The 16,924-nt window shown below is 43.0% G+C and overlaps 2 protein-coding genes across 7 annotated transcripts in view; one reads left to right on the top strand and one right to left on the bottom strand.

Annotated features, from left to right (window-relative positions):
- LOC139461213 (uncharacterized) overlaps window positions 1–16,924 on the bottom strand; it is a 206,747-nt gene that overhangs the window by 30,629 nt on the left and 159,194 nt on the right. For 5 of the 6 annotated variants that reach the window (XR_011652878.1, XM_071242819.1, XM_071242817.1 and 2 more), the window contains exons 2-4: window positions 4,693–4,883; window positions 3,092–3,311; window positions 1,539–1,669 (exon numbers count right to left, since the gene is read on the bottom strand). Coding sequence is in view for 5 of the 6 variants with exons in the window: in XM_071242817.1 (XP_071098918.1) it covers window positions 1,539–1,669; window positions 3,092–3,311; window positions 4,693–4,883 (542 nt within the window). In the remaining variant the exon portion in view is untranslated. Of the gene's footprint in view, window positions 1–1,538; window positions 1,670–3,091; window positions 3,312–4,692; window positions 4,884–6,830; window positions 6,965–16,924 lie in introns of those variants that run through there. The other variant, XM_071242818.1, reaches the window with a different exon arrangement.
- Window positions 10,089–11,318, top strand: LOC139460772 (uncharacterized). The gene has a single exon (XM_071242242.1). The coding sequence runs from the start codon at window positions 10,124–10,126 to the stop codon at window positions 11,222–11,224; it is 1,101 nt and encodes a 366-aa protein (XP_071098343.1). The 5' UTR covers window positions 10,089–10,123; the 3' UTR covers window positions 11,225–11,318.

The following is a 16,924-nucleotide window of genomic DNA, read 5'->3' as shown; positions in this document are numbered from 1 at the left end:
TTCACTGGTCGATTGATATTATGAGAAACATTGCCTGCTGTCAAGGGTTCAACCAGATCAGCGAGTCTGACCTCTCAATCCATGAAGTGATCATGGCGTTTAAGTTCAGCCTAGTGCTACAATACCATTGTGGAACACCGCCCTGCATAAGTTGCTGGGGATGTTTTCTAACCAAGAATCCCCCAGGTACGACCAGCATAGGTTGCTGGGGACGTATTCTAACCCGGAATCCCCATGGTACAACCAACATAGGATGCTGAGAATGTATTCTAACCTGGAATCCCCACGGTACGACTAGCATAGGTTGCTGGGGATGTATTCTAACCCAGAATCCCCCTGGTACAACCAGCATAGGTTGCTGGGGATGTATTCTAACCTGGATCCCCACTGTACGACCAGCATAGGTTACTGGGGTCGTATTCTAACCCAGATTCCCCATGGTACAACCAGCATAGGTTACTGGGGATGTATTCTAACCCGGAATCCCCACTGTACGACCAGCATAGGTTACTGGGGTCGTATTCTAACCCGGAATCCCCATGGTACAACCAGCATAGGTTACTGGGGATGTATTCTAACCTGGAATCCCCACGGTACGACCAGCATAGGTTGCTGGGGTCGTATTCTAACCAGGAATTCCCCTGGTATGACCAGCATAGGTTGCTGGGGATGTATTATAACCCAGAATCCCCACGGTACGACTAGCATAGGTTGCTGGGGATGTATTCTAACCCAGAATCCCCATGGTACAACCAGCATAGGTTACTGGGGATGTATTCTAACCCGGAATCCCCACGGTACGACCAGCATAGGTTGCTGGGGTCGTATTCTAACCTGGAATTCCCCTGGTATGACCAGCATAGGTTGCTGGGGATGTATTCTAACCCGGAATCCCCACGGTACGACCAGCATAGGTTACTCGGGTCGTATTCTAACCCAGAATCCCCATGGTACAACCAGCATAGGATGCTGGGGTCGTATTCTAACCCGGAATTCCCATGGTACAATCAGCATAGGATGCTGGGGTCGTATTCTAACCCGGAATCCCCCAGGTACAACCAGCATAGGATGCTGGGGATGTATTCTAACCCGGAATCCCCCTGGTACAACCAGCATAGGTTGCTGGGGATCGATTTCTAACCCGGAATCCCCCTGGTACGACCAGCATAGGTTACTTAGGTCGTATTCTAACCTGGAATTCCCCTGGTATGACCAGCATAGGTTACTGGGGTCGTATTCTAACCCGGAATCCCCCTGGTACAAACAGCATAGGTAACTTAGGTCGTATTCTAACCTGGAATTTTCCTGGTATGACCAGCATAGGTTACTGGTGTCGTATTCTAACCTGGAATTCCCCTGGTACAAACAGCATAGGTTACTGGGGTCGTATTCTAACCCGGAATCCCCATGGTACGACCAGCATAGGTTGCTGGGGTCGTATTCTAACCCGGAATCCCCCTGGTACCACCAGCATAGGATGCTGGGGATTGAATCTAACCAACAGTCACTGTAAAGGACCCTGTTGGCTACACTCTTACCCTGGCCAGCAAGTCGCTGGTGTCGGAGTAGTTCCACGTGGTGTTGTAGGTGTAGTAGGCGGGGAACCAGATTTCATCGTTCTTGAAGATACCAATTGTGTTCAGGCTTTTCAGCATCTTGATTGTGATTTCTGTAAAACACATACTTGTCATGACCATTTTGATAAGTCAAATCCTGTGAATCAGATTATGACTTTGTCACAGCTTTGAGTTTAACTACAAACAAATCTGGACTTGCCCATTGAGCGCATCCTACTCTCACATGGCCCTGGATTATCCTACATCAGTCATACCTCCATCTTATCCCACCTCTACCTACCTGCATATCCCACCCTTACCTACCTGCATATCCCACCCTTACCTACCTGCATATCCCACCCTTACCTACCTGCATATCCCACCCTTACCTACCTGCATATCACACCTATACCTACCTGCATATCCCACCCTTACCTGCCTGCTTATCCCACCCTTACCTACCTGCATATCCCACCCTTACCTGCCTGCTTATCCCACCTCTACCTACCTGCATATCCCACCCTTACCTACCTGCATATCCCACCCTTACCTACCTGCATATCCCACCTCTACCTACCTGTATATCCCACCCTTACCTACCTGTATATCCCACCTCTACCTACCTGCATATCCCACCTCTACCTACCTGCATATCCCACCCTTACCTACCTGTATATCCCACCTCTACCTGCATATCCCACCTCTACCTACCTGTATATCCCACCCTTACCTACCTGTATATCCCACCCTTACCTACCTGTATATCCCACCCTCATCTACCTGTATATCCCACCCTTACCTACATGCATATCCCACCTCTATCTAACTGCATATCCCACCTCTACCTACTTGCATATCCCACCTCTACCTACCTGTATATCCCACCTCTACCTACCTGCATATCCCACCCTTACCTACCTGCATATCCCACCTCTACCTACCTGTATATCCCACCCTTACCTACCTGTATATCCCACCTCTACCTACCTGCATATCCCACCTCTACCTACCTGCATATCCCACCCTTACCTACCTGTATATCCCACCTCTACCTGCATATCCCACCTCTACCTACCTGTATATCCCACCCTTACCTACCTGTATATCCCACCCTTACCTACCTGTATATCCCACCCTCATCTACCTGTATATCCCACCCTTACCTACATGCATATCCCACCTCTATCTAACTGCATATCCCACCTCTACCTACCTGTATATCCCACCTCTACCTACCTGCATATCCCACCTCTACCTACCTGTATATCCCACCTCTACCCACCTGTATATCCAACCTCTACCTGACTGCATATCAAACCTGTACCTGACCGCATATCCCACCTCTACCCACCTGCATATCCAACCTCTACCTACCAGCATATCCCACCTCTACCCACCTGCATATCCAACCTGTACCTGACTGTATATCCCACCTCTACCCACCTGCATATCCCACCTCTACCCGCCTGTATATCCCACCTCTACACACCTCTACTGACCTGTATATCCCACCTGTATATCCCACCTCTACCCACCTGCATATCCTGCCTCCGCGATGGCGTCCCCGATCTGCTTCCTCTGTGAGGTATAGTCCCAGTAGAAGTCGCCGAGCATCTTCTGGAGCCGCATGCCCTCCCCGCGGTGGTAGTCCTCCAGCTTCCCCAGCTCCCCCACGATGGACTTGGTCTTCTCAATCACCTCCTCGATCGGCAGGTTCCGCAGGTTCTTCCTGTCTTCCACCACGGTGCCGTTAATCTGCAACACAGCAAGGGTCAGCTTCATGTTCTATAGTACAAGAACGAAGGGTACTCTTGGGGCAAAGATTCGGTATAATTTGTGACTTTTATTACATTGACTGGTGCAGGGGAACTGTGTCTGCCAAGGTTTAGATGTGAAAGTCTCATCCCTTAGTTATTCAAGATTTTCAATCACCAAAAACTCGTTGACCGATCAATGCAAACATCTGTCAAACAGTCAGGTCTCACAAAATATCATGCTATTTATAGTACGGTTGGGGCTTTAAAGTTTTCTGCATGGAGACTGGTTCCTGGATGTGTTTCTGTTGCGTCTACTTTCTTAAATAGAGAGACAAAATGAGAAATGAGCAAAACCATTAGAAATCTGGTAGAAGTTATCAGATGGGTTCATACTAAAGAGAAGGAGACTTTGTACATAACAACACATTATTGACTTACAGGTGAAGCTAAAATGCATAAAAGGCATATTTTAGAGGTTTTCAGGAGTTGTTTTTCTAATATTTGAAGTGGCGGTCGGGTAGCCTAATGGTTAAAGCCTTCGCTCATCACGCCGAAGACCCGGGTTCGATTCCCGACATGGGTACAATGTGTGAAGCCCATTTCTGGTGTCCGCCGCCGTGATATTGCTGGAATATTGCTAAAAGCGGTGTAAAACCATACTCACTCACTCACTAATATTTGAATGTGAGCAAGTCTTTAACACAAGCTGAATGTTTTTAGGAGATGTAGATAAAGGCAGCCTGGACATAAGAAAAAAAAATTGTCTTGGGTCACGGTCATAGTTAGATATTCTTTTCAAACTAAACAACCCCCAAAAAGAAAAAAAAAATTCTTTCCTGATCGCTTTGATTTTTATTCAGCCTATCATTTGGCTTGTTTATATTTGCAAATACAGATAATATCAAAGGTACATTGAACAAGTAGTCAGACTTGATGTGTTAATGTATTCAATGTCATTGTACCACAACAAGGTGGCTCGTACATATTATCAATCACACAGCTGGAACATTGCGGAGTGCAGCATCAAACAAACAAACAACCAACCAACCAACCAACCAAACAAACAAACAACCAAACAACCAAACAAACAAACAAACAAACAAACAACCAACCAACCAACCAACCAAACAAACAAACAAACAAACAACCAAACAAACAAACAAACAAACAACCAAACAAACAAACAAACAAACAAACAACCAACCAACCAACCAAACAAACAAACAAACAACCAAACAAACAAACAAACAAACAACCAAACAAACAAACAAACAACCAACCAACCAACCAACCAACCAACCAACCAAACAAACAAACAAACAAACAAACAAACAAACAAACAGTGCATAGTTATCAGCCCAAATAAAGAGCTACCATACCTGTGCCTGTGCCTGGTTTTCATTGGCTGCCGCTGAATGACTGTGATTGGATGATGCATGTGATGAGGCTTGATGCTGATTGGTTGAGGAAGAGTGTTGATTGGATGAGGATGCCGTCTTGGCTTCTGACTGCCCCCCGCCATCTTGTGAATTCATAATGTCTACGGGGTCTTGTACACTAACCGGACCATCTGTGAAGAAAACACACTCCATGAATAAAATACCGATGTGATTAATTAAACCAATCAATACTACCCACATACTCACTACCTAATTGCCAAAATATTACCTTATGTATATCTAACTAGAATTATTTAAAAAATTATAAAGTGGGGTACTCTTATGCTTGTTAATCTGACAACTGATCACTCCAATTCATGGCCAAGCCATATTGCAACACCTGCGGTGGGTGGGTAGTGAAGGGGTTGTTTTTATTTTAATTGGATATTTTTGGGGGGTGGGGGGACGGGGACCAGTCGGGCAGTGGCATACTACCACAGTTTACAGAGACTGTGAGTTTACAAGTCCTTGTTGTATCCCCTTAAAGCCGAGCACAAGGCAGGGCAACAACATCTTCCATCTCTAAAGTTTGTTTTGTTTATTTGTGTATTTAACACCACACATAGCAATATTCCAGCTATATGACGGCGGTCTGTGAATAACTGAGTGTGGACCAGACAATCCAGTGATTAATAAATGAATGCCGGCCACCTCTGTGGTCAAGGGGATTGAGCATCTTCCCAGAGAACAGAAAGTCGGTGGTTCTATCCCCAAATTCCTCATGAATATCATGACCCCATGAGATTGGGCCCGTGAAGATCCAGGGTAGAATAGGTCTCCATCGCCCATGATTGCTGTAAAAGGCGATTATGCGAACGGGATCGGGTGTTTAGCCTCGCTGACATGGTTGATGCATGTCATCATATCCCAAATGCATGGATTGATGCTCATGATGTCAATTACTGGATTGTCTGGTCCAGACTCGATTATTTACAGACCGCCGTCATATAGGTGTAATATTGCGACAAATAAAGTGATCGGGGGATCAGGCTTGCTTGATGCATGTCATCAAAACCAATTGCATGGATCGTTGCTCACGATGTCCATCACTGGATTGTCTGGTCCAGACTCAATAATTTAATGCTGTCATATAGCTGAGTGTGGCGTTAAACAAGAAACAAACAAATAAACAAACAAAACAGTAATATCTTGGTGAGTCAGCTTAGATTGTGGGAAAGCCACAAATAACACACAAGTAACGAGCACATTTCACCAGTGAAAAGAACATGTCTTGTAGACTAAAGAACACGTCATGTAGACCTGTTCATCCTCTGACAAACCCAGCTTGTGGACTTGGCTGATTATAACTAAATATAACAATCGCTACAACACAACTGCAATGTTATCACAATAATTGTTCGAAAAAATTGTGAATTTGTGACAGGTACATCATCTCCTTAAATACTGATTTCTGATTTTATTCAGTACAAAATGTATGTCATTAGTTAATACATATCTAAAATTCAGTAGATGTTGTGGTGTAGTGGACAGGGACAGGGAGTCTACCTAGAAACACAGACACACACACACACACACACACACATACACACACACAGACACACACACACACACACACACACACACAGAGCTACACACACAAACAAACACACACACAAAGACCTACACACAGACATACACATACACACACACGCACACACAACATACAAAGACATATCCACATACAGAAACACATACACAGCCACACACACACAGACAGACAGACAGACACACAGAGACACACACACACACACACACAAACAAACAGACCCACACACACACACACACACACACACACACACACACACACACACAAACAAACAGACCTACACACACACACACACACACACACACACACACACACAGACAGACAGACAGACAGACAGACAGACACACACACAGAGATGGCATAAGAACCAGTCACTGTTGCCTGCAGTACATGACAAGGTGGATCAACCCTGATATACAGATGATATACTGATGATATACTGATGATATACTGATGATATACAGATGATATACTGATGATATACAGATGATATACTGATGATATACTGATGATATACTGATGATATACTGACCTACAACCAGCTGGGACTACACAGGTTGACCTGCATGCAGTACTCCACACAGATTAATAAACACAGAATTAATTCCACCGTTGTCAAGAAATAATCCTTTCTACCAACACCTGATCTACCACGGGACAGAGACCAAGAGGGACGCAAACATTGTCACCAAGGACGCAGTGTTTACTCCAGCAGAATGCTGTCAAACAGTTGACAATACCCCATGGCTGACTGCTTCCATACACTTCTCTACACACAAACAACGGCGAAGATTTCCCCTCGCTGGTCACTGTGAACTTACAATGCATCCATCAAAGTCTTTGAAGTGTAATTGTCGGCTAAATTGCCTCTGTGATCATCGTCATGTTGACTGGTCGGTTATTTGATTATTATCTTTTCGTGACTTACATCACTTCAGTGTAAAGATCAGATTGCAAAATCTGTTACGACAATCCTGATTGAAGGTTTTGTTGCACATGTGGTGCTGGATAAAAAATAATTCTCTTTGTCCGCAGCGGTATCACGTTTTGTTTGTTTTGATCTGTTTTTATCGCTGTGATAGCAATATTTCAGCTTTATGACTGCGGTCTGTAAATAATTGACTCTGGACCAGAGAATCCAATGACTGATATTATGAGCATCGATCCAGGCCATGAGGGCACTATGAAACTCAATGAAGTCACAGTAAGTGAGTGTGGTTCTGTGTTGCTTTTAGCAATATTCCAGTAATATCAACGGAAATGGGCTTCACACAATGTACCCATGTTGGGAATCAAACCCAGGTTTTCAGCATGATGAATGAACACTTTGACCACTCGGCTACCCAACTGGCTCCTGCTACTGAAGCCGGTTAGATGTACAGTTCACACTTGACAATGGTTGTAAGTGTTGACAAACAGTAATAGAAGGATTTTTGATGATCATACAGAATCTCATCCTTGTGTTTTATTCAATATCAAATATATCAACACTCATAAATAACAGTTATCAATCACTATTTAACTTTTATAAATGCGTGCTGATATATTTGATATCAAAGGACAGTATCTGGGTAAGATTCCCCATTTATCCTGAATCCCAATCAATAATGTGTAAAGGTGAGAATGATAATTGGAATGCAATCAGATCCACTGGTCGGGGAACAAATAAAACCGCATTTGAGCAGCAACTAGCTATAGTACCTGGATTCCTGCAGTATATAAATGTTCAATAATATAATATTATATAGAAGTAGGCTTTTCGATGGAATTAAATTCTTTCAGTGATTTAGTTTTTCAAATCTGTTTATAACCAGTAACCCATTTGGGATTTCCCTTTTCACAGACCAGTATCCAATATATTCACACATGCAGAGAAAAAGATTCATAATTGGGGATTTGTGATAATAAATACTTTATCATCCAAAACTGGCTCCCACAGGAGATATCAAGCGATATCTACACTGTTTATATCGCTGCAATGAAATTACATCACAATGGTTTGCAGACCATTGTGACATCACTGGTTACCATGACATCACAATCAAATGACATCACTAATGGCTCTGCTACGGAAGCTGTTTGCAGTACTTTTTACACTGAAGACACTGCTAATTACTGTCTACAAATTGAAAAAGTTGAAAGAATGATGTTGGATGATAAATAAAATCTGACCCTCGTGTCTTTTGATATCAAGTATATCAACCCTCGGTGATAAAAGTGGCAAAAATACTCGGCAAGCCTCAGAAATTTTCCACTTTTATGAGCCTGTGTTGATATATTTGATATCAAAAGACACTCAAGTGAGATCTCTTTTTAAACAATTAAAAAGCATTGAAACAAATCTATGACTTAAATGAATTTGATTTTGGTTTAAAAAAATATTTTTTTTGGTCAGTTTTCTTATCAATCATATTCAAAATTCTATAAACATGAACTGCAAGTAGGGACAAGTATATGTTGGACTGGAGTGTTGGATGCTTGACCTAATGAGCAAGTGTGTTAGTGGAGATAGCCCCTCCATTAAGTCTCTCGGTCCAGCCACTTTAACTCAGACCACTTGACTTGAGACCAATTGACTCCAGCTAAAGTACTGCTCCACTCACAAGTGGGGCTCCACAAGGTGGATGGGCTAAGAATTCACAAATTTCAGATTATAGTTAAAATTTGTTTGAATTGAAGTTAGAGAAAAATTCAACTTTTGAAAAGTCAAAATACCCTTTAAACCAATCTAAAATATTGAACTTTTTTTTTTTAGTTTGATGACATTATTCATAGAATTAAATTGAGAATGCATAAACAAATTGCAAAAACTAGTAATACAAATTTGATACATATGAAGACAGGGTTATTGTCCATACTGATATAAACTGGTTCCACTGCTGTCTCATCTAACTAGCTTGACACTTTTAGCCAACAGGTGACAACCAAAAGAGGAAGGTGGTTGGTTGGTTTGTTGTTTAACGCTGAACTCAGCAATATTCCAGCTATATGACGGCGATCTGTAAATAATCGAGTCTGGACCAGACAATCCAGTGATTGATATCATGAGCATCGATCCACGCAATTGGGATGGATGACTGTACCAGGTCAGCGAGCCTGACCACCCGATCCCGTTAGTCGCATCTTATGACAAGCATAGTCGCCTTTTACAGCAAGCATGGGTTGCTGAAGACCTATTCTTCACGGGTCCCAAAGAGGAGGTATGAAGCTATACCTGGTTATAGCGCAAATACACAGCATTTTTATACAAGTGTACATAAACTGGGAGACTGTCTACACTTGAAAGTTGATTTTGGCGATATAAATTAACAAACTGCTCTGCTGCTTTGGTGAGAACAATTTAAAAAACAAACGAAAAAAAACCTTCAAGTAATCACTCTTTGATTTCATTCCAAGGACCAACGAAATCTATAAGTGTTATCTAATCATGGCCGTCAAGAAATCAGCCATTCCCTACTACTTGTTTACATAGACAGGAACTCCAGACTAAATCTTAGTCTCTGAAAATTTATAAAATTATAAAATATTGATCGAAACAAACAATCCATTTAAATTGAAAAGGAGCCCCAGTTAGACTGGAGAACCTGTGGAAAATTTAGACTTGCTTCAAATTGGGCTATAGGACTACAGTAAGATCTCGGCAGAAGGGAAAATAATGTGGTTCAGGGACTGTGAGACAGACAAACAGGGACCTGTCATACATTGATATTGGTACAATATGGATTCCGCCCCTCAATCTGACCCATGTGGAGCCTCCATCATGACCGGTTTAGCCAGTCCGGTCCCTCTCAGTCTGCTCCCCTGCACAAGTCACAAGTCATCAAGATGAACTGGAGGGTGTATATGGTCCTGCTCTGTGCCATACTCTGTTTGGCATCATGTGTTTCAGCACAAAGGCAAAGAGGTAATCGCAGAAATCCAGGAAATCGCCAGAACCGACCAAACCGACCGAACCGACCAAACCGACCAAACCGGCAAAACCGCCCGAATCGTCGTGGAAATGGTGGTCAAAGAGGTGGGCGTCCTTCCTCTAGCCAGGGCAATAACAGAGGCTCTTTGGTCCCGCTTCCAACAAACTCGACCGAGTGCGAGGTGATCCAAGTACCCATGTGTCGAGGTATGATCGGATATCGCCACACCCGTCTTCCCAATCAGTTCGGACATACCACCCAGCTCCAGGTCTACCGCGCCCTGGAATACATGTGGGCTTTCATGGACATCGGATGCTCTGCTGATTTCCGAACAACCGCATGCGGCTACCATTTGCCCAAGTGCACCCCAGGTCAAACCGCCCTGCAGTTACCCTGTAAAGAGACTTGCAACCGCGCACGCAGATGTAAGGTGAGGATGAGGCAGTTGCAGTCCCAGTGGCCGTCTCAGTTCCAGTGCAGGAGTCTTCCATCACTTCGGCAACGGAACTGTGTCCCGCCCAAACAGAGAGTTCCTTCCTGCCACCAGCGCCATCTTACTTGCGAGCAGAACCCCATCGCCTTGTGCCAGAACCTGACCTTCTCCCAAGGGTCTCTGCCCAACATGTTCCTGCAGTGCAACGTGGATGAGATCGAGAACGAGATGCAACAGTTTCAGGACCTGCTGAGGACCAACTGTTCCCCTCACCTCCGATTCTTCATGTGTGGGATATACATGCCGTATTGTGTCAGAGCAGAGACTCCCTTTGCTCTGCCATGTCGGGAAATTTGCGAGGGTGTGCGCCGGAGCTGTGAGAGAGTTTATCGTCGCCTGTCCAATGGTCTCCCTTGGCCAAGTAAGTTTCAGTGTCATCGTTACCCACAATCAACCAATGTGCAGCAAGTGTGCGCCTCCCCCTCCGATGTTGTGCTCCGTACTCCGGAGCCAGAACCAGAACCCGATGTTACTACAAGACGACCACGGCGACAACGAGCTACCCCACGCACTAACAACTAATGACCTTGCCTACTAGGTGACTATAAACATGAGAAGATGAAATATATGATACTGATATATGACGAACTTTGCCATTCATGGAACAATGTCTTTAGGTGACATGTATCATGTTTATTGTAAATTCAGAAACAAACAAACTGTGTTAGTGTTGCCTCAGAAACAAAAACATCTTGTACAGTGTGAATTCAGAAACAAACAAACCTCATTACAGTGTTGCCTTAGAAACAAACACATTATATACAGAGTGAATTCAGTTACAGTGTTTCGGTTACAGTGTTTCTTTAGAAGGAAACAAATCTACCTATGATTAAACCTATGACCATGACGTCATCATACATTTTAATCCTTGGACCATAACGAGCAGACTGGAGACTGGAGATTTTAACTCTCAACACCTTCACAAGGGAATTATGCAACATAGCATCGTCAACATTCACGGTCTGTATGCACTATGTTTCTTCCCCTGCCCATAAATACATATGGCTGATACGGTGTGGAGAAGTGAAATCTTCTCTAGGCAAGGGAGTTAACTGACTGTAAAAGTCCAGTTTCCACCCTTGCCGATCTTGGCTCGAATTTCTGGGCTCAATCGTAGTGCCACTAGTGGCTATCATGAGTTATGTCCCTTCTATGTCCCTACTATTGACCAATCAGATTACACCTTTCATATCACTTGCATTTGCTTCAAACAAAATGGCAGCACCTGGTCAAGACGATCTGATTGATAATCAAAATTTATATTGTAATTAAACGGGTCTCACATCGTGCCGAGCAAACTCATGTGAGCACCTTGATTTAAAACATTAAAAGATTTGGAAAACATCTGTTGACGCTAAGTTGACGGAATACATGCTTTACAAATCCTGCAACTGGCCAAAATCAGTCCAGCCAAAATATAACTCCATAATTGCAGCCTAGCTCTGCAATGGTGCAAACGGGACTTTTGTAGTCAGTTAACTGCCTTGCCTTAGACTAAGGCTGTGTATCGGTAAAATGGAATATATTGAGATACCCGTGTCACAGTATTGTGATATGCACTGGGATTTATTGGGAGCTAAAGTGATTGACAGTGATTGACAGTGATTGACACTCATTGTACGTGGATACAGGGGGATAACAACATGAGAGAAAAATCACATGATCATTTACGCCAATGAGTGAATCAATTTGTACGGGAAACATTTGTGAATGACCTTGCACACAAACTCCATCAACTTAACATATGTCATTTGAGGGATTCAGAGTACCTAAATTTCCTATTTCCATTGTCAACAGCTTGTCGTGAGAGGCGACTAACGGGATCGGGTGGTCAGGCTCTCGCTGATTTGGTTGATGCATGTCATCGACCCCAATTGCGTGGATCGATGCTCATGATATTAATCACTTATATTGTCTGTTCTAGACTCGAATATTTACAGACCGCCATCATATAGCTGGAATATTGCTGAGTGCAGGGTTAAACAACAAACAAACAAACATTGTTACCAGATGAATTGCTAAATAATAAAATATTGTATTTGACTAGAATTGACAAGTACTGACTGGCATTGACAGGCATTGACAAGCATTGACAGGCTTTGACCGGCATTGACCTCAGCTTAACAAATTATACACTTGACTGTAAAACTATTTGTATGACAATGTTGTGACAATATTTTACATGTTTGTCACTGGCAATGTAGTAAACAATTTGTTTAGTAACATATTGTTATAGCAGTTTTTATTTGTAAATAAAAAGTATATACCAAATCTTTGTCTTTTCTCTAATCATTTGTTTTTTCTTTTACATGGTACATTTTACATATTCCATTCTCAAACCATAACTGGGGCGTGGGTGGCTCAGTTGTCTAAGGCGCTGAACTTCTTTGTGCAGAGTAGTGTCCCTTGGGATGCCAGAAACCTCAGATTGTGGGTTTGATTCCTGGTTTGCTCCGATTATGTTTTAGGTTTGTCAGCACCATACCCGTGTGCGTGGGTTTCACCAAATTGGTAAACAACTGAGACCTGCATCACATCAGGCTTTCCTACCACATTAAGCTGACATGCTGTGATATAACTAGAATACTGTTAAAAGCAGCATCAAACCCCTCTCACTCACTAACTCACTCAAACCATATTGTGACACCCTAGTCTCTCATTGCTTTTGTGACCCGTGAAGACCCGCATGTCCGAAGAGGCAACTAACGGGATCGGGTGGTCAGGCTCGCTGACATCAATCACTGGATTGTCTGGTCCAGACTCGATTATTTACAGACCGCCATCATATAGCTTATATATTGCTGAGTGTGGTGTTAAACAACAAACAAACAAACACATCTCGTCATTGTTCAATTGAAATGTCCTTAATGAACTCTGGCCCCAGATGTAGGTGCTCCAGGCGATGTAGTGAATGTTCCGCTCCAGTAGCCTTTGTAAATAAACACTGGATGACTCGATCATTATTATTGGCCTAATATTTGATTCCCTGCCTAATCAAATAACTGCCATTACAAACTGAGCGAGAGGAGTACTCTGGGAAGTACAGGGAAGTACATCCAGTATGGAGCTGCTGCTGCTGCAGGAGGAGGATGCCACACTTGGATGACCTACACATTACGCTGATTAAACAGCCGGGGAATATTAAATATTATCCCACAGCTAGTGTGCTCTGCAGTCCCAGGCGGGTGATTATGTGTGTGTTAGTGTGTTACCGCCCTCTCAACAACACAAGTAGATGCTAGTAGATCTACCTCATCAGCCTAGTGATGGAGACTGACAACAGGATGGGTTGCGGATCAAACTTAGGGGACACCACAGCAGAGCTCCAGATAACTTTTTGAGCAAGTTTTTACTCTAGGGTTACTATTTTAATTGGTTTATTACATTTTTCAATAGGTAACCAATATTTTTTTTCACTCATCTATTCATCAGTCTATTGGATTTTTCCCAAAATGAATAGACATATAAAAATAATGTTTAAGATGTATAATGGTTTTAATTATAGGCTTGACTCGGAAAGTAAAGTAGCTGCAAGTTGAAAGTTGTATGCAAGCTGAAAAAACCTCTTTGGGTATTTATGCGTGCGGTTAATACATCTGAGTTTTTAATTAAATTCATGTGTTTCTGTATGCAAATTAAGTGAAAGTAATTGGGTTTTGAATATATATATATTTTTTTTGGGGTGGGGTGGGGTGGGGTAGCGGGGGTATTTTACGCAGATACGCAGCTTATCTGTAGCTCTGCTACATCCTAAATACACTGCATTGATAACCGTATTTGGATGGCTTAAAATCGCAGATGATATTCCAGGATATTGGAAAGGTACCGTTATAGGCGCAATACAAAAACTAGCTTCAGCGGCTATGGATAAAAGATTTTAATAGATTGGATGAATTGGGATGTGCAATTAACAACAATATTGACATCACTAGTAACAGTTCAGCTTTATCAAAAAAGTTGAGTTAACATCAGGTCTTGAGCACATTAACTGTGAACTGCATGGCACATTGAGACAGATCATAGGGCCTGTAGCATGTAAACTGATAACTGCACAGCACATTGAGACAGATCATAGGACCTGTACCATGTAAACTGATAACTGCACAGCACATTGAGACAGATCATAGGGCCTGTAGCATGTAAACTGATAACTGCACAGCGCATTGAGACAGATCATAGGGCCTGTACCATGTAAACTGATAACTGCACAGCACATTGAGACAGATCATAGGGCCTGTAGCATGTAAACTGATAACTGCACAGCACATTGAGACAGATCATAGGGCCTGTAGCATGTAAACTGATAACTGCACAGCACATTGAGACAGATCATAGGGCCTGTAGCATGTAAACTGATAACTGCACAGCACATTGAGACAGATCATAGGGCCTGTAGCATGTAAACTGATAACTGCACAGCGCATTGAGACAGATCATAGGGCCTGTACCATGTAAACTGATAACTGCACAGCACATTGAGACAGATCATAGGGCCTGTAACGTGTAAACTGATAACTGCACAGCACATTGAGACAGATCATAGGGCCTGTAACATGTAAACTGATAACTGCACAGCACATTGAGACAGATCATAGGGCCTGTAGCATGTAAACTGATAACTGCACAGCGCATTGAGACAGATCATAGGGCCTGTACCATGTAAACTGATAACTGCACAGCACATTGAGACAGATCATAGGGCCTGTAACGTGTAAACTGATAACTGCACAGCACATTGAGACAGATCATAGGGCCTGTAACGTGTAAACTGATAACTGCACAGCACATTGAGACAGATCATAGGGCCTGTAACATGTAAGCTGATAACTGCACAGCACATTGAGACAGATCATAGGGCCTGTAACATGTAAACTGATAACTGCACAGCACATTGAGACAGATCATAGGGCCTGTAACATGTAAACTGATAACTGCACAGCACATTGAGACAGATCATAGGGCCTGTAGCATGTAAACTGATAACTGCACAGCACATTGAGACAGATCATAGGGCCTGTAACATGTAAGCTGATAACTGCACAGCACATTGAGACAGATCATAGGGCCTGTAACATGTAAACTGATAACTGCACAGCACATTGAGACAGATCATAGGGCCTGTAGCATGTAAACTGATAACTGCACAGCACATTGAGACAGATCATAGGGCCTGTAGCATGTAAACTGATAACTGTACAGCACATTGAGACAGATCATAGGGCCTGTAACATGTAAACTGATAACTGCACAGCACATTGAGACAGATCATAGGTCCTGTAGCATGTAAACTGATAACTGCATGGCACATTGAGACAGATCATAGGGCCTGTAACATGTAAACTGATAACTGCACAGCACATTGAGACAGATCCGAGGGCCTGTAGCATGTAAACTGATAACTGCACAGCACATTGAGACAGATCATAGGGCCTGTAGCATGTAAACTGATAACTGCACAGCACATTGAGACAGATCATAGGGCCTGTAGCATGTAAACTGATAACTGCACAGCACATTGAGACAGATCATAGGGCCTGTAACATGTAAACTGATAACTGCACAGCACATTGAGACAGATCATAGGGCCTGTAATATGTAAACTGATAACGGCACAGCACATTGAGACAGATCATAGGGCCTGTAACATGTAAACTGATAACTGCACAGCGCATTGAGACAGATCATAGGGCCTGTAACATGTAAACTGATAACTGCACAGCACATTGAGACAGATCATAGGGCCTGTAACATGTAAACTGATAACTGCACAGCACATTGAGACAGATCATAGGGCCTGTACCATGTAAACTGATAACGGCACAGCACATTGAGACAGATCATAGGGCCTGTAGCATGTAAACTGATAACTGCACAGCGCATTGAGACAGATCATAGGGCCTGTAGCATGTAAACTGATAACTGCACAGCACATTGAGACAGATCATAGGGCCTGTACCATGTAAACTGATAACGGCACAGCACATTGAGACAGATCATAGGGCCTGTAGCATGTAAACTGACAACTGCACAGCACATTGAGACAGATCATAGGGCCTGTAACGTGTAAACTGATAACTGCACAGCACATTGAGACAGATCATAGGGCATGTAGCATGTAAACTGATAACTGCACAGCACATTGAGACAGATCATAGGGCCTGTAACATGTAAACTGATAACTGCACAGCACATTGAGACAGATCATAGGGCCTGTAACATGTA

The sequence above is a fragment of the Haliotis cracherodii genome, unplaced genomic scaffold (genome assembly GCF_022045235.1).
Source record: "Haliotis cracherodii isolate W230 unplaced genomic scaffold, xgHalCrac1.p SCAF_14, whole genome shotgun sequence".
NCBI lineage: Eukaryota > Metazoa > Mollusca > Gastropoda > Lepetellida > Haliotidae > Haliotis > Haliotis cracherodii.
Note: the sequence above shows the minus strand (reverse complement) of the source record. Positions and strands in the feature narration are given on the sequence as shown.

Coding starts and splice junctions, on each gene's coding strand:
- LOC139460772 (XM_071242242.1), top strand. CDS start 10,124: ATGAACTGGAGGGTGTATATGGTCCTGCTCTGTGCCATACTCTGTTTG.